The sequence below is a fragment of the Lepidochelys kempii genome, chromosome 12 (assembly GCF_965140285.1).
Source record: "Lepidochelys kempii isolate rLepKem1 chromosome 12, rLepKem1.hap1, whole genome shotgun sequence".
Classification (NCBI taxonomy): domain Eukaryota; kingdom Metazoa; phylum Chordata; order Testudines; family Cheloniidae; genus Lepidochelys; species Lepidochelys kempii.
The window spans coordinates 5,381,519-5,403,203 of record NC_136391.1 but is presented as its reverse complement, the minus strand read 5'-3'; the positions used below and the strand labels follow the sequence as shown (position 1 = coordinate 5,403,203).

Sequence of the window (21,685 nt, the reverse complement as noted above, 5' to 3'; positions counted from 1 at the left end):
CCACCGCAGCTAAGCCTGGTGCATTGCCCCACTTCCAGCTAATCAGCAGGGGTCCCCTGCTCCTTCCACTTCCTAAATTGGGTCGCTTCTCCAGCAGGCCAACCCCAGCCCTGCACAAGGGAGCAGAGCTCCTGCCACCCAGCCCTGGGCACCGCTCCCACACAGACTCTTCCTAGGGTGGGACCATCTCATGCATTGGCCGCCTTCCCTGGACGCAGTCTCCCCAGGATGCAAGGGCCAGGCTGCCAAAGGTATTTAGGCCTTTAAAGGTTTTCAAAAGTTGCAGCATGTCGACTGCTCCGCCTAGGGCCAGGGAATCAGAGGCAAGTGGCAGCCACACACATCACTGCAGGAGAGACAGGGAGTGAAATGTAAAAGTGTCTTTTAATATAAATATAGATACATCTGAATGGGTCCAGCACAGAGAATAAAAGCACGGCCTTCAGAGATAGGCAGACCCAACACCCACATGGGCTTGGTCACTCTTCGCATGTGGGGATAGCTCAGTGGTTTGATCATTGGCCTGCTAAACCCAGGGTTGTGAGTTCAATCCTTGAGGGGGCCATTTAGGGATCTGGGACAAAAATTGGGGATTGGTTCTGCTTTGAGCAGGGGATTGGACTAGATGACTTCACCCTTCCAACCCTGATAGTCTATGATTTCATCAGTCCCTGGTGACTTGAAGACATCTAATGTGTCTACATTTAAGTCAACTAAAGAATATTTGTGTGGCAGTAAAAGCCAACCCCTTCCCCGCCCCCCAAGTCCAGTGGTGTTAATTAAAGGGCGGGCGGGTGCTCGGTGCCCCGGGGCAGCCAGCCTGAGGAGTCATGGGCTGAGCATGTTTCCAAAGATCCAGCTTGGGGACTGAGACAGGCCCAGGTGAAAAGCAACCCCATTGGGTGGCGTGGGGGGCACAGGAGAGCTGCCGGTGCAGGCAGGACCGAGGGAAGTGGGGCCAGGATCAGGCCGATCTCTGCAGGGAGAGCAGTGTGCACAGGGCGATGGGGAGCTCAGTGATTGTGGTCCAGATCTCCCTGGAAACGCAGGACCCCGGGGGCTCCAGCCTCATTCGCCCCATGGGACACAATGCCCCTGGCCCCAGGCTGTGCCAGGGGAACCCGGCCTCTGACTGCCCCATAGACCCCAGCTGGCTTGAAAGAGGCTGGAAACACCATGTGGGCAGCAGGCTCTGGTGCCCACAGCTCCTGGCGCAGGGGATTTACAGACTAACCCTGATCTCTCTCACAGAGCTGGTGCCCAGCCCTGCGAGAATCTGTGCCGGGTGCTGGCAGGGGGTGCCTGGCCACAGCTCCCTGGCTAGACAAAGGGCATTAGCAGTGATGTGAGCACCAGGAGCAGTAGGACGGCCAGCAGGCTGGGCTGGGGGAGCCAGGCTGAGCCCCGCAGGGTCTCCTTGTTAGTCTCGTCCCCAGCTGAGCCCCGCACGCTGCCAGGCGGCCTGGCCCGTGCACTGCACAGGTCATGCAGGTTCCCTTGGAACTGGATCTTCCTGGACTCCTGGCGCAGTGACTCCCAGATGGCAGCAGCTTCATCGGGGCAGCTGGACAAGACCCCGCTGGCGCAGGTGTGAAAGTCGTCCCAGGACCTGGGCCGAGGAGAGGGAAGAGTCAGAGACAAAGGCCAGAAGGGTCCATGGCGATCAGGCCTTGTGATCTGTGTGTTACACCAACTGACAGGCCCCCATGCCTATAGCCAGCCCAGCGCTGCTCTGTCCCACTCCGGCCCTGCCCCTAGCCAGCCCCACCCCACCTCTAGCCAGCCCGGCCCTGCCCAGCCCCTAGCCAGCCTTGCTTCACCCCACCCTGCCCCTAGCCAGCCCTGCCTTGCCCATAACTAGCCCTGCTTCACTCCACCTCACCCCCAGCCAGCCCAGACCTACCCATAGCCAGCCCCACCCCTGCCCTGCCCCCAGCCAGCCTGGACCTACCCATGGCCAGCCCCACCCCTGCCCTGCCCCTAGCCAGCCCAGCTCCACCCCTAGCCAATCCAGCCTTGACCCACTCTCCCCATAGCCAGCTTAGCCCTGTCCTGCCCCACCCATAGCCAGCCTGGCCCCACTGTTCGTGATGGTAACAGAGCATTTAGGCCTGTGTATTTGCCTGGAGATAGAATTTTGGGTTTGTCCGTTTGATTTTTGATATTCTTATACCCGTATGAACACGTAAACAAGGAACAAAGACACAGTGTTTTGCTTCTGCCCAGCCAGACGGGTTCGTTAGTAGAATGAGAAAAGAAGAAATAGAGCTCACATGATGCTGGGAATTTCTCAAGGACAAGGGCAAGCAGCCAGTTGGGAGGGATAAGGGGGATGCAGGGAGGGATAAGAAACCCTAAAAACCAGAGAAAAGGGGACCTTGGCCAGTGTACAACCTCCTTCCCTGCCCACCCAGGGGTGCAAAAGAGGTGGTACCGAAGCCCCCGGACTCAGAACCCTCCAAACCAGAACAGCGCCACAGATTGTAAGGGGTGGGACTGGGGTGAGCACTCAGGTATAACTAAGCCTACTAAGAAGGTGCTTGCGGGGCGGGGGAGGAGATAGGACAAATCTCTACTGGCGTACAGAACTGCGGCTATGCTCGTTTGTTCACCCTAACCAACATCGCATCGCCTGCGCTTCCCCCTCCAGCCTCCTGCTTTCCGTCTGTGTCACAGGAAGCAAGGGAGGGCAGGGAAGCCCTAACACCCACGCTGCCCATAACCAGCCTGGCCCTGCCCCACCCCTAGCCAGCCTGATCCCCCCCCTCACCCTGCCCCTAGCCACTCCCTCCCTTCCCTGCCCTGCCCCTAACCAGCCTGATCCCCTACCACCACCCTGCCCCTAACTAGCTTAGTCCCCGCTGCCCTACCCCAAAGCCAGCCTGGCCAGCCCCTCCCTGCCTGGCATGGTTCCTTGGGCTAGCGCAGATCTTCTAGAACAGGGGTAGGCAAACTTTTTGGCCTCAGGGCCACATCTGGGTGGGGAAATTGTATGCAGGGCTGGGGTGTGAGAGGGAGTGCGGTGTGCAGGAAGGGGCTCAGGGCAAGGGATTGGGGCAGAGGACGGGTGCAGGAGGGGGCTCAGGGCAGGGGTGCAGGAAGAGTGCGGGGTGTGTCGGGGAGCAAAGGGCAGGGGCTCTGGCCTGGCACCACTTACCTAAAGCGGCTCCGGGGTGGCAGCAGCACGCACCGGGACCAGGGCAGGCTCCCTGCCTGCCTGCCCTGGCCCCACGCTGTGCTGGGAAGTGGCCGGCACCACGTCCCTGCAGGGCCCCTGGGGCACGGGGGGCACAGGGCTCCGCGTGCTGCCCTTGCTGTGCCTCCAGGTACCTCCCCCTCTGCCCCCACCCCCAGGACTTGGTGCCAGCCGCTTCTGAGAGTAGCACGGGGCCTGCGGCACCATGGGGGGGGGCAATCCCAGGGGCCAGATCCAAAGCCCTGAGGGGCCAGATCCGGCCCGCAGTTTGCCCACCCCTGCTCTAGAAAGAGCTGTCCAGCCTCCCTGTGCAGAGAGCCCAGTGCCCATGGCTAGTCCCCAGCCCTGGCCAATGAGCAGGATGAGACATGGCCCTGTGCAGATCAGCCCTCCCGGACTCCACCTCCACACACAGGCCAGCTGGCTCCTCCCAGCACCGAGTTCCCTGCCGTCCCCTGCCCCCACTGCTGACAGGATCTGCCCCCGCAGCCAGGCTGGGAACCTGCCCCCTTTTCCCCCTGGCTGGGCCCCTCGACCTGAGGTCCAAAGGGTTCTGCCGAGAGTTCTCCCCCCAGCCCCGCAGTGCTGTCCCCTCTGCCCCACAGCCGAAACCCCACTGTCTGGGGGGCACCTGCAGGGAGACTGGGACCCTGCTACTCTCACCTGCAGATGGTGTCCAGTTCCTGCCTGTCCTGCTGCTGCTTCTGGACGCTCTGGGCCATGCTGTCCCCCAGGCTGATGAGGCATTCGGCAAAGCCCTTGTAGATAGCGTCACATCTCCGCCCAGCCGTGCTCACCGGATCCTCGGCCACAGCTGCACAGGGGACAAGAGTCACTGATAAGCCCCCTCTCCAGCTCTCAGCCCTCACTGGGCAGGTCTGCATCCTGGCCCCAGCTCCCCCAGACCCCACAATGGGGCTTCTCCCTGCCCCCGGGACGTTCACTGTTTCTGTCTGCCAGAGTGTTGTACGTGAGCCCCATTCCCAAGCCATGCCTGCACATACAGGGACTATCCAGCCACATGGGGGGCAGGGCAGAGCTATTGCCCCCAAGGGAAGAGGAGGGGGAAGGGTTGACCCCCCCCGGTTGAATCTTGGGCTTGTAGAAGGGACACTGCACTCTGTGCAATGCCCTCCTCGTGCCTGAGGTCCGCACACCTCCCACGATGGGGCCCACTCCAGACCTTCCTGTCCCATAAACCTGTGGGATGTTGCAGTTACTTCCACCCCAGAGGAGGCTGCAAAGCAGCAGTGGGAAAGCCCTCCACTGATCCCGAAGCAAAGCGCTTTGGACTGTGAGCTACAAGGGGATCTCACTGAACTGGGCGACAAAACGACCGATGAAATTCAATGCTGATAAGTGCAAAGTCAGTCACACTGGAAAACATCATCCCAACTGTTCATACAGAATGACGGGGTCTAAATTAGCTGGTCCCACTCAAGGAACATCTTGGAGTCATGGTGGATGGTTCTCTGAAAACATCTGCTCAATGTGCAGCCACAGCCAAAAAAGCGAACAGAATGTTGGGAGCTCTTAGGAAAAGGACAGATCAGATAGAAAATACCATAATACCCCTGTATAATTCCATGGGATGCCCACACCTTGAATACTGCATGCAGATGTGGTCGCCCCATCTCAAAATAGATAGATTAGAATTGGAAAAGGTACAGAAAAGGGGTATGGAACAGCTTCCATACGAAGAGAGATTAATAAAACACTGACTTTTCATCTTGGAAAAGAGATGAAGGAGGGGATATGATAGAGGTCTATAAAATTATGACTGGTGTGGGCAGAATGAATAAGGAAGTGTTATTTACCCCCTCACACAAGACAAGAATCAGGGGTCACCCAATGAAATTAACAGGCAGCAGGTTTAAAACAAACAAAAGGAAGTACTTCATCACACAACGCACAGTCAACCTGTGGAACTCCTTGCCAGGGGATGTTGTGAAGGCCAGAAGTATAACTGGGTTCAAAGAAGAATTAGCAAAGTTCATGGAAGACAGGTCCATCAATGGGAGGAGAAAGGGAGGCACCAAGACGCCCTGGAGACTGGCACTACTATGTAGCCTCCATGCCCTGAGCAGGGGCAGCTTGCTGGGCAGGGGGCACTGTTCTGTGCCCCTGCTGAGCAGCTCAGTCTGTGTCACGCTCTAGCCCTGGCATCTGCAGGGGCAGCTGGAGCTGCAGACAACACCCCACCCACCTGTAGCCATCCGTGTCTGGGGTTTGCATTCGCTCCCCAAGCCTCCTTCCCGGGCAACAAGCTGAGCCCAAAGCCATTGAGCTCAGGTGTGTCTCCCCATTCAGCTTCCCACGGCAAGGGGGGTCCTGGCATGGGCGAGGCACCACACAGCAGGTGGCTGGAAAGTTTCCCTCAGTGCCCCAGTTGCTCTGGGCAACTGGGAGAGGGACACACGGCCATTAGTTGCCTTTACCCTGCGTGGTCCTTCCCAGCCCTACACCAGGGCCAGGGTGCTGACAGCAGCTGCAGTGGGCAAAGCGGTGCTCCCATGGGGTTGCAAGCCGCCAGGAGTGGGCTCCCCTGTCCCACGCGCTGGAGACGGGTCCTGCAGGGAAAGCCCAGGCAGTAGCATCTCTCAGGCTAGAAACGGGGCTGGGATGAGCGAGATGGGAAATTCTTTGCTGCTGGGCACAGACCGACCCTGTGGCTTTGTCCCAGGCTGCCTAGCGTTGGCCTGAAGTGGTGGCTGGTTGTGGCTACACCCCAGGCTGCTGAGTGTTCAGCCAGGAGGCCCGGCCCGACGCCGTTTGACGGATCCTGGTGCCTCGTGCAAATCCAGTGCATTGTAGGAGTCCTGCAGCGCCCCTCCTGTGTGCCCAGCTGGGAGCCAGAATACCCGCCGCGAGGTGCTGGACCAGCTGAGCTCCTCCACGGACACAGGGAGGAGGCCAGCCCCCACATCCCTGTTGCGAGCAGCTCCTGGGACGCGCCTGGCAGGCTGTTGTGTGAGGCTGTGAAGTTCTGCCCAGGCACCAGCAGCCACAGCACCCTGGCAGGGCTGTTCCTCCCACAGGGAGGGGAGCGGGACAATCTCAGACCTACCTCGCTCTACAGGAATTCTTTATTAAAGCAACAAAGTTGGGTTAATGACAGACAAGCTGGGGCAGAGGGCAACCCCCCCAGGACTCCCAGTGCCCAGCCCCACCGCCTCCTCTGCCACACAGTACCTTCCAGGATGCCTTATGGGATCTTGCAGGATAAGGCGGATTTAACCTTCGCCGTCAGCCAGACGGCAGAGCCTGGCACAGCATCGCCCTGCTGCTGCGGGAGGAGAGGGGTGCCATCTGACCACATGGGGCCCTCTCCTGGTGGTCCGTGGTGTGGCACCTGCCCTAACCCCCTGCATGCCCATTCCCAGCCTGGCTCACTGGCCCAGCAAATGCCATGCAGTGCCATCTTCCAAGGCACATGCCCACAGGCCACTCTCCAGCGCAGGTATAGGGGAGACACGGGCCAGAGGCTGGGATAACTGCCCTTGCTGGTACAGACACTGCCATGGTCTATGGCAAAGCCCCCTGCCTGTGCGACCAGCTGAGCAAGACAGAGGTTACTGCTCCCAGTCTTGGCCCCCATTGCAGGTGTGCCCACCAAGGGGCATAGGCTGAGCAATCCCAGGCCTCAGACACCCACTAGTGCCAAGGGACACTGGCAATGCCACTCCCTGGGGACAGGGCAGTACCCCACGCCCTCCATCCCCAGGATCCCTGAGGCTCAGCAAGATGGTTGAGATCAACTCAGGAGGAGAAAGCAACAGAACTAAATCGGCGGCACGTGGGTAACCAGTGATGGCAGGGGAAGCGAGGGGTGTGAGAACAGCCTAGGAACACCTGGGTGGGCACCACACGGAGGAGAGGGATTCGTTGGGGTGCTATGGGGGTGAGGCTGAAACAAGCGAAGGAAAACTTAGGCTGTCAGGGAGCAGTCCCTTGCAGGAGGAGATTTGCTGGGCTGGGAGACAGTCTCCCCAGGACAGGGCACACCCTGGAGACACTGTGCTGCAAGGAGCTGCCCGAGGAGTGGAGCAGACATCTGTTCTCGCTTTTCCCTGCTCGAGTTTCTAGCATTTTATATACAAAGGCCATTTCTGTCCAAAGCTCATATCCCGTGACTCCAGCTACTACTCCCCTAGGGCAGAGCCCCGCGTGGGACTGGTTTCAATCCTGCCCTGCAATACCCACCCACTCCTGTGTTGGGTATTGCATTTTTATCCCGCTCCCACCGGCAAAAACCAACGCTCCCCCCAATCCCGCAAGAGAGACAGATTCTCCCACGCTGCTAAAAACACAACAGCCGGTTCATATAGTAGCAATATAAACGGAATTCAGACCGTTTTTACCACTAACCGAATAAACCAATTTTGCCTAAACCATGTACAAAAATACTGTAACTCCTGTTATAACGGGCATCAGAGCTCTTTCTAGCCCTTGCTTAAATTATAAGTATTAAAATCTTTATTAAAAAAAAAAAAAGAAAAAAGCTTGCGTTGCTGAAGTTGGCTGTCAAATGGCTGTCGTGTGTAGATCCCATGGAATATAAACCAATTGCAGTACAGCTTTGCCTTAAAAGGTGCAGATTTTTGTTAATGATTATAAAAATTAAGTTGTTTTTTTTAAAAAAATTGAGAATTTTTAAACTGCTGTGATGTTCCCCAGGATACAGTCTGGACTGATGGACAGTTGAGTCCCCTCAGTTCCCCAACCTGGGGTGCCTTTTACCCTACTTTGCTGAGAGCAATCGCTCCTGGTCTGCTCACAGGCAGCCTCCAGCATGTAAATCACTCCCAGCTATACTGTACGAGTGCTGTAGCCAACCCACTCTTGAATTACATGGCAGGGCAACACTAGCAAAATCCCAGTCCCAGACTTTCCCCCAACCATGTGCATCCCGTACTGCCCAGCACCCTCCTAGACAATACAAACTCATAGAAGTCCACCATTTCATTAATAGAAAATTATATGCATAAACCTTATCTCGAGTTTCCTAAACACTTGAATCCAAACACACACCAGTTTAGATAAGACAATAAAACACAGATAGATGTTAAGTGATTACAAGTAAAGAGGTATAAAGTCAGAATTAGTTATAAGAAAATAAAAAGATAAAACACATCTAATACCTAACTTTACAAGCTAAATGAATTCAAAGCAAAGGTTTCTCTCACCACATGCTCTAGCAGTCTTACTGGTTGGAAACCTTTCAGCCAGGACCCCTCCCCCAGTTCAGTGTTAATTTTCTTGTCCTTCAGGTGTTGTTGACATCACAAGCAGCAAGAAAGGGAGGAGCATTGTGGGGCATCTGTTCCCTTTTTATAGCTCTCTTTTTGAGAATCTCTCCAGCTGAGGTTCCGGAGACAGAAGGTCTGAGGGGATGGGAACCTCCAGCTTTTTCTTTGCCCACATGTAAATTTCTCACTCTCGCCCTTTTTTCTGCCAAAGAATGGTCACTTAACCAGACAATACTCCATTTTTGATTTTGTGGATACCTGGCTGAGCTGCCAGTTTGCCTTTGAGGCACTGGTTTATGCCTGCTTTTCTAAACTTGGATCATGTCTCAGTAACGTCATACAGTAGAGTCTTATAACTATATGTTGCCACATATTTTACCAGGACAATAACTATCAGGAAATTATGAGTTTTCAAATGATCTCACTTTGGACTTTGTACAAAATCCGTTACAGTTTTGTAAAAAGGGGTAAGCGTAGGGATACAGACCGTCACAACCACTTAAGCACCGTTTCTGGAACTTTGAAATATACCATTCAAGTCATTTGTGTGTCAGAATGATTATTGCTTTTTGACGAACATTTAACAGGAAAACTGCTCACTACACTAGGTTTTTCACAGAAATAAATTTTAAAAAGAGGCTCAAACTAAGTGATCGATAAGGTCAACTTAAAACAGCAGGTGTACCTGCACTTGCATTTTGTTTTCCCACAAAATATCAGTCTGTGGGTTTTTCTGTCCACTCAGTCCTGCCCACAACAAAGTACATTTCACCCGTTCCTGCTATTATAGCAGTGGATCCTGCGGGACCACAGTCCTGCTGCAGGGCTCTATTCTAGGACAGGGGACAGACTGCTCTCTGCTTGTGGTCCCTGGGGGAGATGCGCTTCACCCTATGGCCTGGCTTCACCTCCATAGGACAGATCATCACTGCCCCATTCCCATGCAAACCCTCCAGGGCCAGCAAGAGCCCTGAATTCAACAACAGCTTCCGAGCCAGCTGCTGCCAGATACCTGCAGGGCCCAAGCCCCAACTGCAGAGCAATGGAGAGGGAGCAAACAGTCCAGATTACAAGGAAGTTGTATTAAACGTCCTAGACACAAGGAGGTTAACCACTGGTGGGGGAGCGGGGAGCTGTTTTCCTGATTTGTGGTGATGTCAGTCAGGGGGTGGGGCTCTCACAGTGGCACCTAGGCCATGCCCACTTGCAGGTAGCAGCGTGGAGAGGGGGACAGGGATTCTCAGAGCCTGAGGTCTAGCCTCTCCCACACTGGCTCTCTGCTGCAGTAATCCCAGCAGTGTCCCTTTAACAGCAGACAGAGCCAGATGCAGCGCTGGAGAATCAGTGTGGGATGTGGTGGTTGGCAGGCAGCCTCCCCATGGCTAAGGCAGCAGGAGGCGCTCAGCAGGAAGTCGCTCTCTGCACATCCCCCAGGCAGCAAGCAAGGCAGGAGAAAGAGCAGACAGCCCTGGGGTAAGGCTCACCGGCTCTGCCCTTGCTTTGGAACTCTGCAGAGCTCTGCGCTGGCGAGGAGGAAGCTGATTAATGTTTTAAGGACGCTGGCCTGATTCAGCCTGATCAAACACATCAATAGCCACCCCCGCCACCCAGTTCCTCCACATGGGCAGGGCTGCACAGAGCCACCGGGCTGGAGGCCCCCCGAGCCCACTGGGAAGCGAGCACAGAGGAACTGGCCAGAGAAGAGGGCAGAAAGCAGATCATTAGCTGGGGAATGTGGCCAGCCCCCTGCTTTCCATCAAGATGCACCAGCAGCTGCTTTGGGAACAGGCTGTGTGTTCCTCTGGTGCAGCCTGCCAGGGAGGCACTAGGGGTCAGGCTGGCAGCTTGCCAGCAGACCACCCATTTAAAATCAGATCCACGTCCCCGCAACCTTAATATTTGCTTAGGCTCCTCTGAAGGCACTAGCCAGCTGGCAGCCGGGGCTCGAGGGGGCAGCTCAGCGCAGGGGAGCTGGTGTCAGTCATTCGACTCTGCCCATGCACCTGTGACTAAGCCAGAGCAGACGCAGGGAGGCCAGGATCCACGTGTCCCTCCCCACAGGGCTGCACGGCAGCTTGCCTGGCAGCCCGGGGTCACCAATGAGCTCTTTTGGGGCTGGGCACTGGGCCAGCCTTAGGGACTGGCGATCAGGGTGGTCACCCTGGCTGCCAGCTTGGGTTGGGCTCTTTTGCACTCAACCACTTTCCAAACATTTTCCAGCAAAACACCAGGGGCCGCCCTGCTGGCCACCCAGCATGCACCCCAAGTCTCCCCATGAACTCATCGGACACAGGTCACAGACTCCAGGTCTCCCGAGTCCCACTCCTGTGCTGTAACCACTTGCCCATGCTCCCTTTCCAGCCTGGTTGCCTGCAGCTTGTGTGCCCAGTATGTCTGTGCCAGGCAGGACCACTGGGACCATCCAGCCCAGCCCCCTGAATAAGGCCTGCTGAGCTAGAGCAGAGCTTTCCAAAAGAGACCCAGCCCTGACCCACCACGGCCCCTGGTGCCAACGCACCACTGCTCAAAGTTGGCCCGATTTCCAGTGGGAATTTGCCTCGTTTCACCTTACAGCCATTGCTCTGTGTTACATCCTGGTCCACTCCCCACACTGAGCTCAGTTCCCAGCTCCCCTGCAGGTGCCCCCCAAGAGGGCACATGGCCCTGGCCCCTTCCAGGAAGCGGCTGGGCTGGCAGCTCTCACAGATGCACTGCCTCAGCTCCTCAGCCAAGCTGGCGCCTGGCATCAAGCCTCCGGGGGCTCAGGGCAGCATGTAAACAGGGCCTTGCATCAGCGGCCTCTGGGGGGGCTGGCAATGACACAGCATGTGCTCTGCATGGGCACCTAGGGCCATGCTCCCCTCTGCCATTCTTTGCATCGGTCTTCACAGCTGAGGAGGTGAGGGAGATTCCCAAATCTGAGCCCTTCTTTCTGGAACCGTCCCAGCTTGAAGCGTCGGTAGAAGCGGCTTCGGAACAAATTGATGAACTTACTAAACAGCGATACCAGGACCAGACGGTATCACCCAAGAGTTCTGAGGAACTCAAATGTGAAGTTGCAGAACTAGTAACTGTAGACTCAAAAAGAACAGGAGGACTTGTGGCACCTTAGAGACTAACCAATTTATTTGTGCATAAGCTTTCGTGAGCTACAGCATCCGATGAAGTGGGCTGTAGCTCACGAAAGCTCATGCTCAAATAAATTGGTTAGTCTCTAAGGTGCCACAAGTCCTCCTTTTCTTTTTGCGAATACAGACTAACACGGCTGCTACTCCGATAACTGTAGTCTGTAACCTGTCACTTAAATCATTTCTGTACCAAATGACTGGAGAATAGCTAATGTGACACCAATTACACAGAAGGCTCCAGAGATGATCCCAGCAATTACAGGCTGGTAAGCCCAATTTCAGTACCAGGGAAATTGGTTGAAACTATAGTAAAAAAAGAATTCTCAGACACACAGATGAACATGATTTGCTGGGGAAGAATCAACATGGTTTTTGTAAAGAGAAATCATGCCTCACCAATCTAATAGAATTCTTTGAGGGGATAAACAAACATGTGGACAAGGGGGATCCAATAGATACATCATGTACACAGAATTTCAAAAAGCCTTTGATAAGGTCCCTCACCCTCTTAAACAAAGTAAGCAGTCATGAGATAAGAGGGAAGATCCTCTCATAGATCATTAACTGGTTAAAAGATAGGAAACAAAGGGTAGGAATAAATAGTCAGTTTTCAGAATGGAGAGAGGTAAATAGTGGTGTCCCCCAGGGGTCTGTTCCGGGACCAGTGCGGTTCAACATATTCATAAATGATCTGGAAAAAGGGGTAAACAGTGAGGCAAAGTTTGCAGATGATACAAAAAACTATTCAAGAAACATAAGTCAAAAGCTGACTGCGAAGAGTTACAAAGAAATCTCTGAAGACTAGCTGACTGGGCAACAAAATGGCAGATGAATTTCAGTGTTGATAAATGCAAAGTAATGCACATTGGAAAACATAATCCCAACTATACATATAAAATGATGGGGTCTGAATTAGCTGTTCCCACTCAAGAAAGAGATCTTGGAATCATTGTGAATAGTTATCTGAAAACTGCAGTCAATGTGCAGTGGCAGTCAAAAAAATGACCAGAATGTTAGGAACCATTAGGAAACGGATAGATAATAAGACAGAAAATATAATGACATTGTATAAATCCATGGTATGCCCACATCTTGAATACTGCGTGCAGATGTGGTCTACCCATCTCAAAAAAGATACACTGGAACTGGAAAAGGTACAGAAAAAGGCAACAAAAATGGAACAGGGTATGGAACAGCTTCCATAGGAGGAGAGATTAATAAGACTGGGACTTTTAAGCTTGGAAAAGAGATGACTAAGGGGGGGGATATGATAGAGGTCTATAAAATCATGACTGGTGTGGAGAAAGTAACTAAAGAAGTGTTATTTACTCCTTACCATAACAGAAGAACTAGGGGTCACCAAATTAAATTAGGTTTCAGAGTAACAGCCGTGTTAGTCTGTATTCACAAAAAGAAAAGGAGGACTTGTGGCACCCTAGAGACTAACCAATTTATTTGAACATAATTTGAGCATAAGCTTTCGTGAGCTACGTAGCTCACGAAAGCTCATGCTCAAATAAATTGGTTAGTCTCTAAGGTGCCACAAGTCCTCCTTTTCTTTTTGCAAATTAAATTAATAGCCAGCAGGCTTAAAAGAAACAAAAGGAAGTATTTCTTCACACAACACGGTCAACCTGTGGAACTCGTTCCCAGGGGATGTTGTGAAGGCCAAGACTATAATAGGGTTCAAAAAGGAACTAGATAAGTTCATGGAGGATAGGTCCATCAATGGCTATTAGCCGGGATGGGGTCCCCAGCCTCTGTTTGCCAGAAGCTGGGAAGGAGTGACAGGGGGTGGATTGCTGGATGATTCCCTGTTCTGTTCATTCCCTCTGAAGCACCTGGCATTGGCCACTGTTGGAAGAGAGGATGCTGGGCTAGATGGACCACTGCTCTGGCCATTCTTATGTTCACCCTCACCATACAGCAGCAGGGACTGGGGAGCCTGCATTACAGGAAGCAAGGCCGAGACCCTTGAGCAGCTCGGCCAAACAGCAGAAAGGTGCTAGCACCATGGAGGGACAGTCTTGGTGCCAGGGCACAGGGCCAGGAGCCAGGGCAGGCTCGGGAAGGTCCAGAGCCAATAGCAGCGGCTATTTCCCAGCTTGGAGAGAGAAACACCAGGCTCGGCACTACCTCCCGGGAGGGGTAGGAGCCTCGCCACACTGCAGAAGAGGAACAATCCTGCACTAGCCCCTGGGAAGGGCCTGACGGGACCCAACAGGCCCTTCCACTCCAAGTTCTCACTTGGCCTGGGCATCAGCCCAGGAGGTGCCCGCTTCACGGGACTAGGAGCCCTGGAGGGCAGGAATGCAGGCTAAGGGCTGGGGTAACCACACAAGGGAGATGCAGCCAGCAGCCCAGGCTTGGCTCTGGGGAGGTTTCCGGGGGGCACGACGGGAGCTGCCCTCTGTCTAGCACGCTTGGATATCCCTGCCCTTGGACTCGGCTCACGCTGCCCGCCCTGGCAGACCAGTGGATCCCAGCAGCGCTTGGAGTAGGGGCGGGGGCAGCTGTGCTGACATCCACCCCCAGCAGGCAAAAGCCACCCAGGGGTTCCTGGCAGAAACAGTGTCAGCCGGGCAAATGATTCACCCACCAGCCCAGCCAGCAGGGGCACGTCCTTCAGGGAACCAAGAGGCTGACGTGCCCAGGGCTGGAGCCTGCCTGGCCCACAGGACCTGTGCAAGGGCAGGTGAGCTGCAGCTAGCATCTTGCACGGCAGGGTCAATGCAGAGCCCCCCTCCCAGGCGCACCCACCCCGGGAGTGTGGCTGGGGGGAGGAGGGGCATCCACTAGACGAGAGTGTGCTGAGAGTCATGGTCCTGCGTCCCACCCAGAGGGCGGCACACGCCCCCCACTCGCAGGCCGCCCCCGGCAGCAATGGAGTGCTCGTTTGTAAATGTCACACGTGCGTGGCTTGGCGGCAGGTCAATTAACCAGAATATTTCCAAGGCCCCTTGGCTCAGAAGAGCTTGGACCGTCTCTGGGGCACCAGCGGCAGCCGCACTCCACGGCAGCTCTACACCTAGCCAGGACACACTCGTGTGGCTGTGTTTTCAGGCCTCAGGTTCTGGGCGCCCTGGGTCCCCTCTGCGCCCCACATAGAAAACCTGCACCGGGGGCAGATCAGAGGCCCACAAAGCTGTGCTCTGCTGTCCTCACCCCCACCATCCCCCAATTCCCTGCTCTGCGGGGCCCTGGGGACCACCAAGAGGGGGGACAGGCAGGTGCCCATACCTTGCCAGCCAACAGCATTCAACACACCACAAAACAGTCGCCACCCCAGCTGTGAACCCACCTGGGAAGTACGTTAACCCGAAAGTGGCAGGGAGGGGCTGCAGTTTTATTTGTTTTTTAAAACTTAAAGTGACTTTTGCAAACAGCGCAGACAGGCCCCTGCAGGTTTAGCAACAAGCAGAGTCAGCGAGACAGCTCCTGATTTGTCCTCCCGAGAGGAAAGGACTCAGGGTCTCCCTCTGCAGGGCTTCCTCCCGTCACTGCTGGAACGGAAGGCAAAGTCTCGGGGCCTTCCTCCACAAAGCACATGGCAGGGCAGGAATCGCCCGCCACGGCCGGCCACGTTGGGGCACCGGCCCAGCAGTTTCAGGCAGGAGAGGAGGGGGACACTGTAGGCCAGAAAAATGGCATCAATCCAGCTGGCCCATGGCCAGGATACTGGATTAACACCCGGACTCTTAAGTGCCTGCGGATTTATCACAATCTCACAGCTCCTCCAAGACCCCCTCCCACAGCAGAACAGCGCCTCCTAGAGCTGCACTGGGGCACCACCGAATCAGCTACACCAGTGCCTGCCACGGTCCTTCGCTCTCCAAGCCGAGGACTGACCTCTGAGCAATGCAAAGACAAAATGGGGTGAACAGAGAACCCAAAGGGCCTCGCGGGTGCCTACAGAGAGACGTGGTACGTCTTCTCCAGTGTGGCACTGTCCCGGGTCAGGACACAGAGTTCCCAGAGGCCGACACGAACGTTGAGCAGCCACCGGTAGCTCACACCTGCTGTGTCAGGTGTCGGAGAAACAGAAGACCTGGGTCACGTTCTTGGCCTGCCATTACCCGCAGCGCATATGGAGGCGCCCAGACCTGGCTGAGTGCCCGTGGGATGCTGGAGCTTCCCCCTTCGTCAGCGGCCAGGAAAGGGATGGGGATCTGGTTAGAGAAGAGGGGAAAAGCTGCCATGAAGTACAATGATGGTAACTAACGAGATGACAGCAGGGGCCTGCCCTGTCCCAGTGCGGCACTGCCCCGGGAAGGCTGAGAGCTGCGGACGATGCTGTCACTTCCATTGCGATCCTCCTGGGGAGAGCGAACAGACACCCAGCCAAAAGGTCACTCATGCAGGAACAGGGTCCCAGGTCACCTGCAAGCGGAGGACAGGTGGCACTGAAATCCACACTGGGATTTCTCTGCCAGACAGAGCGAGCCCTCTGCACATTCACAGGGGAAGGAGAGTAGTTGAAGGTAGCTCCTCCGGCCTGCCGGAAGAGAGCCTGGAGAAGCACCTGGTACTTAGGCTACAGCTCGCCTAGGGTCTGCCCTACGGCTGTGCTGAATGAACGGCTGGCCTCGGGTACCAGCCGCAGAGACTCAAAGCGCAGGGAGGGGCTGTTAAAGGAGCTGGGAAAGTAGGGGAGCGTCTGTAACCTACAGGGCAGGTTTGAGATGGGAAGCACTAGAGAACTGGATCCTTGATCACCACGACCCTCCTCTGCTTCCCCCATCCTGTCTGGGCCAGCCAAGAGGTGCAGCACCCTCACAGCCCTGGGGCCATCCTGAGCACGCAGCAGGAACATTCCCTGCAGCAGGTCCTGGAGCACTGACTGCTGAGCAGGTCCAGCCCTGCCAGCTGCCAGCCTAAGCCAGAGGAGTTAGGGCCCTGCAAAGCCGGAGTGAAGCCCTCTGCTGGCCTTGGCGTTAATCAGTCAAACAGGAGCCAAATATCACTCCAAGGACTCGCCACTCAACCAGCCGGGATAAAGGATCCAAGAATAACCCTTGGGCAGAGCTGGGCGGAGCCTGCCCAGCTGTCTCAGCCCTGCACAGAGAGCCCCCAGCCAGGACCCCAGACGTACCCACCCAGTTCCAAATGGGACTGCTGCCCGTGGACAAGGGGGAGGAACCTGCTGTGTGGGGAGAAGGGGGAGCTAGCAGCTGATGAACCCCAGGCCTAGACCATACTCAGATGTGGCTCGGAGAGGTTCATCTCCCAGGGGCGCTCTTGGCACAGCTATGCTCCAGCCGAATGGGGTGCAACACTCCTCTCTCTCAGGGCTGGCAGGGGAGACCAGAGGGTCACTGGTCCACATGAAATCCCCACACAGATAGTGGCAGGACGGAGAGTCCTCATCAGTGACGCCTGGCAAAACCCCACTGATCCTCACCCAGGCCCTCGCAAACCTGCCATGCCGAGTGAATTCTTACCTTCAAAGCAGCTGACGAGGCTAAGGGCTGGAGATGCCCAGGCAGACACACGGACCGCCTTACCCCTGTCCTCATATGACACTAGAGGGGCCCAGAATGAAAAAAGCTGCCATGGATTCTTGGAGACTTTTCCCAGGTTCTCACGGTGGGAGCAGCCCCCCAGAGCATTGCCACGACTAGACCGAGCATCTGAAAGGGCTGAACACTAGGAACAGGGGCGTACTTCATTTTGTGAATGGAAGTTAACTGATCGGAAGAGTTCAGCGGGAAGTGATGAGAAAAGCAAGGGGCTCAAGGCCCCTCCTGGTAAAAAGGGGATTACAAAGCCCAGAGGGGAAGGGGATGGGTGGAGCCACTGGAGAGAGGGGCAAGTGCAGGGAATCACCTGGCTGTTGAAAAGTGGGGGGCAGAGGGTAAAGTTGTGAACCGCAAGAGGGGCTTGGTTTGTTAGGATCTGGAATGGGGCCAGGAATTGGATAGTGCAGTTCTACACAAACCTGGCTGGACAGTCACTCGTTGGCCTATTTCATCCTAACAACAGTCCGTGTGAATGCTGTGATCAAACAGCCAATCAGCATCTAGTGATTACCAATGAATTCACCAGCCTCAGCCTGGCTGAAGTCGAAGGGAGTGGTAGGAAACAGAGGACAAACCGAGCCAGTGACAGCAGCTCATTCCTTGAAGGCAAAATGTAGTCACCTCCAGGAACCACCATGGAGCAGGAGCAAAAGGATCCACACTCACTCCAATCTGTTAAAATTAGGCTTTTTGGCTCCTCCAAGATCAAATGTGCCTTGGACTGAATCTTTGCTACTGAAGCTAAAGCAGAATATGGATGAGTTTGGTGACCCTGCAAGTGAGATTTTCAAGGCAGTCATCAAAACATGTCCCTGAGACTCTGGCCTTTGCTCCAGGCCTTCAAGTAGCTCTCCAGCACCAGTGTGTTTCAGGAGTTCTGTATGCTTTTCACCCCCAAAATGGCAGAGATCAATTGGCGGCTGTGGGGTCAAAAGCGAAAACAAAGATTTGAACTTCATGACACAATTGGGGCCTTTTATTCTAAAGGCAACCTTCAAAACAGCTCAAAGAGCAAGACAGAGAAACACCTCAAGCACTCTGTCCTGGATATCTTCCTCCAGACAGCTCTCAACTCACTCCTCAATGCTGTGAGAAACTGGAGGAAAGATTAAAAGCAAACTAAAAAATAATTAACATTGCTATTAATGCACAAGGACTGGCTGAAGCTGGGAAGTGACGACTACCGGCATCCCATGCAGAGAAAGAGACATTCCTACTTAACGCTGTTGATTCCGCAACTGAAAACACGCTGACGATACCAGTCAGGAATGCAGAGAACAGTCTGGCCGTGAAGCCTTTGCCATTTGCTCAGACATCCGGGGGCTCAGCACTCTGCTTAAACCTCACTAAGAAAGCAGCAACTACCAGCAGTCCTAAAGCGCATTGTGAGAGGTCAAGAGGTGTCTGAAATCACCATCAGCCTTGTGGTTGGGTGGTTGACTGAAAAGGTGGCGGGCAATGGATGCCCCAGCTTCCCAAAGATGCTTGCTGGACCTCTCAGGAAGACTCTCTCCACCTGCGTCCAGGCTTCTCCATCAGCAGGTCACACTGAGCATGAGGGTGATGCTGATCCAGACAGCTGAAAGAAAGCTAATGCTGTGCCAGTATCAGGTCTGACATCGATCCTGGTCAAGATAATGGAGCAGCTAATATGGGACTCAATTAATAAAGAATTAAAGGAAGGTAATATAATTAGTGCCAATCAACATGGGTTTATGGAAAATAAATCCTGCCAGATTAACTTGACATTTTTCTTATGGCATTACAAGTTCGGTTGATAAAGGCAACAGTGTTGGTGTAATATATTTAGAGAAGGTGTTTGATTTGATACCGTATGACATTCTGATTAAAAAACTAGACCGATATAAAATTAACATGGCCCACATTAAATGGATAAAAATCTGGCTGACTGAAGGTCTCAAAATGTAATTGTAAATGGGAATCATCATCGAGCGGGTGTGTTTGTAGTGGGGTTGTGCAGAGATCAGTTCTTGCCCCTACGCTATTTAACAGTTTTATTAATGACCGGAAAGAAAAACATAAAATCATCACTGATAAAGTTTGCAGCTGACACACAAATTGGGGGAGTGGACAATAATGAACAGGGCAGGTCACGGACAGAGCGATCTGGATCACTTGGTAAACTGCGCACAAACAATATGCATTTTAATATGGCTAAGTGTAAATGTACACATTTACAAACAAAGAACGTCAGCCATATCTGAAAGATTTGGGGATGGGAGTGGATGATCAGCTGAATGTGAGCTCCAGTGTGAGGCTCTGGCCAACAGAGCTCATGCCACCCTGGGATGTATCAGCCAGGTACAGCGGTAGAGCTGTTATTTGACCTCTGATCTAGCATTGGTGTGACCGCTGCTGGAACACTGTGTCCAGCTCTGGTGCTGAACAACTGAAGAAGGATCTTGATAAACTGAAGAGGGTTCAGAGAAGAGCCATGCAAATAATTAAAGGATTGGAAAACCCACCCTAGAGTGATGCACTCAAGGAGCTCCATCTATTTAGCTTAACAAAGACATGGGGTGACTTGATCACAGTTTTATGTACCTACTTGGGGAATAAAAATTTAATAATGGGCTCTTCAGTCTGGCAGAGAAAGGTCTAACATGAGTCGATGGCTGGAAGTTGAAGCTAGACAAATTCAGACTGGAAATAAAAAGTGTCAATTTTTAAAGGTGAGAGTAATTAACCACTAGAACAATTTACCAGGGGTTGTGGTGGATTCTCCATCACTGACAATTTTCAAGCTTGGCTGTTTTTCTCAAAGATCTGCTCTAGGAATGATTGTGGAGCAGGTCTCTGGCCTGTGCTATACAGGAGGTCAGATTAGATGGTCATGAGGGTCTTTTCTGGCCTGGGAATTGCTGACTCGACAAAAACCAAGGACCGAGAGACACGAGTCACAAAAGGAACTGAGGGAGGTTCAGAGGGACAGGGCAGATCACGAGCTGCTGATGCAGCTGCTACAGCCACCATGGAAGACTGACTCCATCTAACTACCAGTAAAGACCTGGAGCCACACAAGGGGAGAAACCGAGAAGTGACTGAAAAAAGCTGTGCAATCTTTCCCTTGCTTAACCCACATGACTGAGCCCAAACACAAAGCACCAAGGGAACCCGGAACAGGAAAAAGAGGCTGAAACTCAGTTCAGTTCTTTTTCTGTCCCCAACATTTACAGTGGAAGATCCAGGTTTGCACCCACACCCGTCCATGCAGGAGATCACATCCCCTCCCAGCCCACTGCGTCAGAACGGCAGCAAAGCATGGAAGTAGAGTCCCAGGAAGCAGCACCGAGAGTCAATCCAGAATTGTTTAAGGTTTTAGCCCTGACCCTTCCTCTCCAGCCAGATTAGAGTCAACGGAGCAGCTTTTAAACATCCAGACCCGGCTCAGTCTCAACTTCCTAACCAGTGGGAAGTTGGCAAAGGCACTAAGGTGGGAAAACTGTCAGCACCTTAGGGCAGGTACAGTAGAATGGGAGGAGGACTAACCAGGTAGCAGCTTGGGACTTGCAGGTCTTCACCTTTCCAAGGTGGACAACACGTGCCTTTCAGTCTCTGAGGAATAAGCCTGCGTGGAACGTGGCTCACAGCCTGCGTGCCGGGTTTCAGCCCCGAGACACTTCTGCCGGGACGATTCTGGGTTCTCCCTCGCCCCACTAAAACAGCACCGTTCTCTCAGGTTAGGTTTGCTGTGACGTTCCCCGATGGGAGATTGAGGGGGCGGGGGAGATTGGGAGGGGAAAGGTGCGGGGGTGGGGGGGAGGATAGAGCTGTGCACCAGGATGGGGCAATCAGGAGGGGAAAGGGAGAAGGAGAGGTGCTGATTTTCCCCCCTACAATAAAATTGCAATGGAAAATCTGCTCAGAGTTCAGGTGACCAAAGCCAGGTTTTGACAGCGCCCCAGGGAGCTGGATTCAGAAAAATCTACCAAACCTAAGCTGGGTCCCTGCAAGCACCACAGCTCACTGCCCTGCAGCAAGGCACAGGCTGGGCTATTGAGATCTTGGCGCTCTGTGAGCAAAACACTTAAGCCACAAAAACAGAGTCCCCCTGCAAACCTCACCAGCTGCTTCTCCTAGCCCCTGCTCTCCTGGGGACCAGCCAGCCCCTAACCCCAACTGCCCTACCCTTGCCCCATTCACTAGGAGCCCTTAATGCTGCCATGTTTCTCTTCCTCCAAGCAAAGCCAAGCACTGGATGATTCCCAGAGGAAGGAAAGCTCCAGCAAAGTCCTGCTTCATTCAGCACAGAGTCAGCAACCCAGGGGCACAAACCTCCCCCCCGTCCCACCCACATGGGTCCTGCAAAGGGCTGTGCCTGAGAAAGGCCCCATTGATGTTGTGTGTGGGGGGTGGGGTGGGGATCACACATTGGCTCTGTCAAGGTTCCTTCCCCACTCTGAACTCTAGGGTACGGATGTGGGGACCTGCACGAAAGGCCCCCTAAGCTTATTCTTACCAGCTTAGGTTAAAACTTCCCCAAAGGTACAAATTTTGCTTTGTCCTTGAACCCTATGCTGCCACCACCAAATGTTTAAAACAAAGGACAGGGAAAGAGACCACATGGAGACT

General features: G+C 54.0%; 1 protein-coding gene across 1 annotated transcript in view; it reads right to left on the bottom strand.

Annotated features, from left to right (window-relative positions):
• Positions 1-384: 384 nt before the first annotated feature.
• Positions 385-21,685, bottom strand: part of NRN1L (neuritin 1 like) — a 33,896-nt gene continuing 12,595 nt past the window's right edge. The window contains exons 2-3 of the mRNA XM_073308438.2: positions 3,860-4,010; positions 385-1,609 (exon numbers count right to left, since the gene is read on the bottom strand). Coding sequence (XP_073164539.1) covers positions 1,321-1,609; positions 3,860-4,010 — 440 coding nt within the window. The 3' untranslated portion in view covers positions 385-1,320. The remainder of the gene's footprint in view (positions 1,610-3,859; positions 4,011-21,685) is intronic.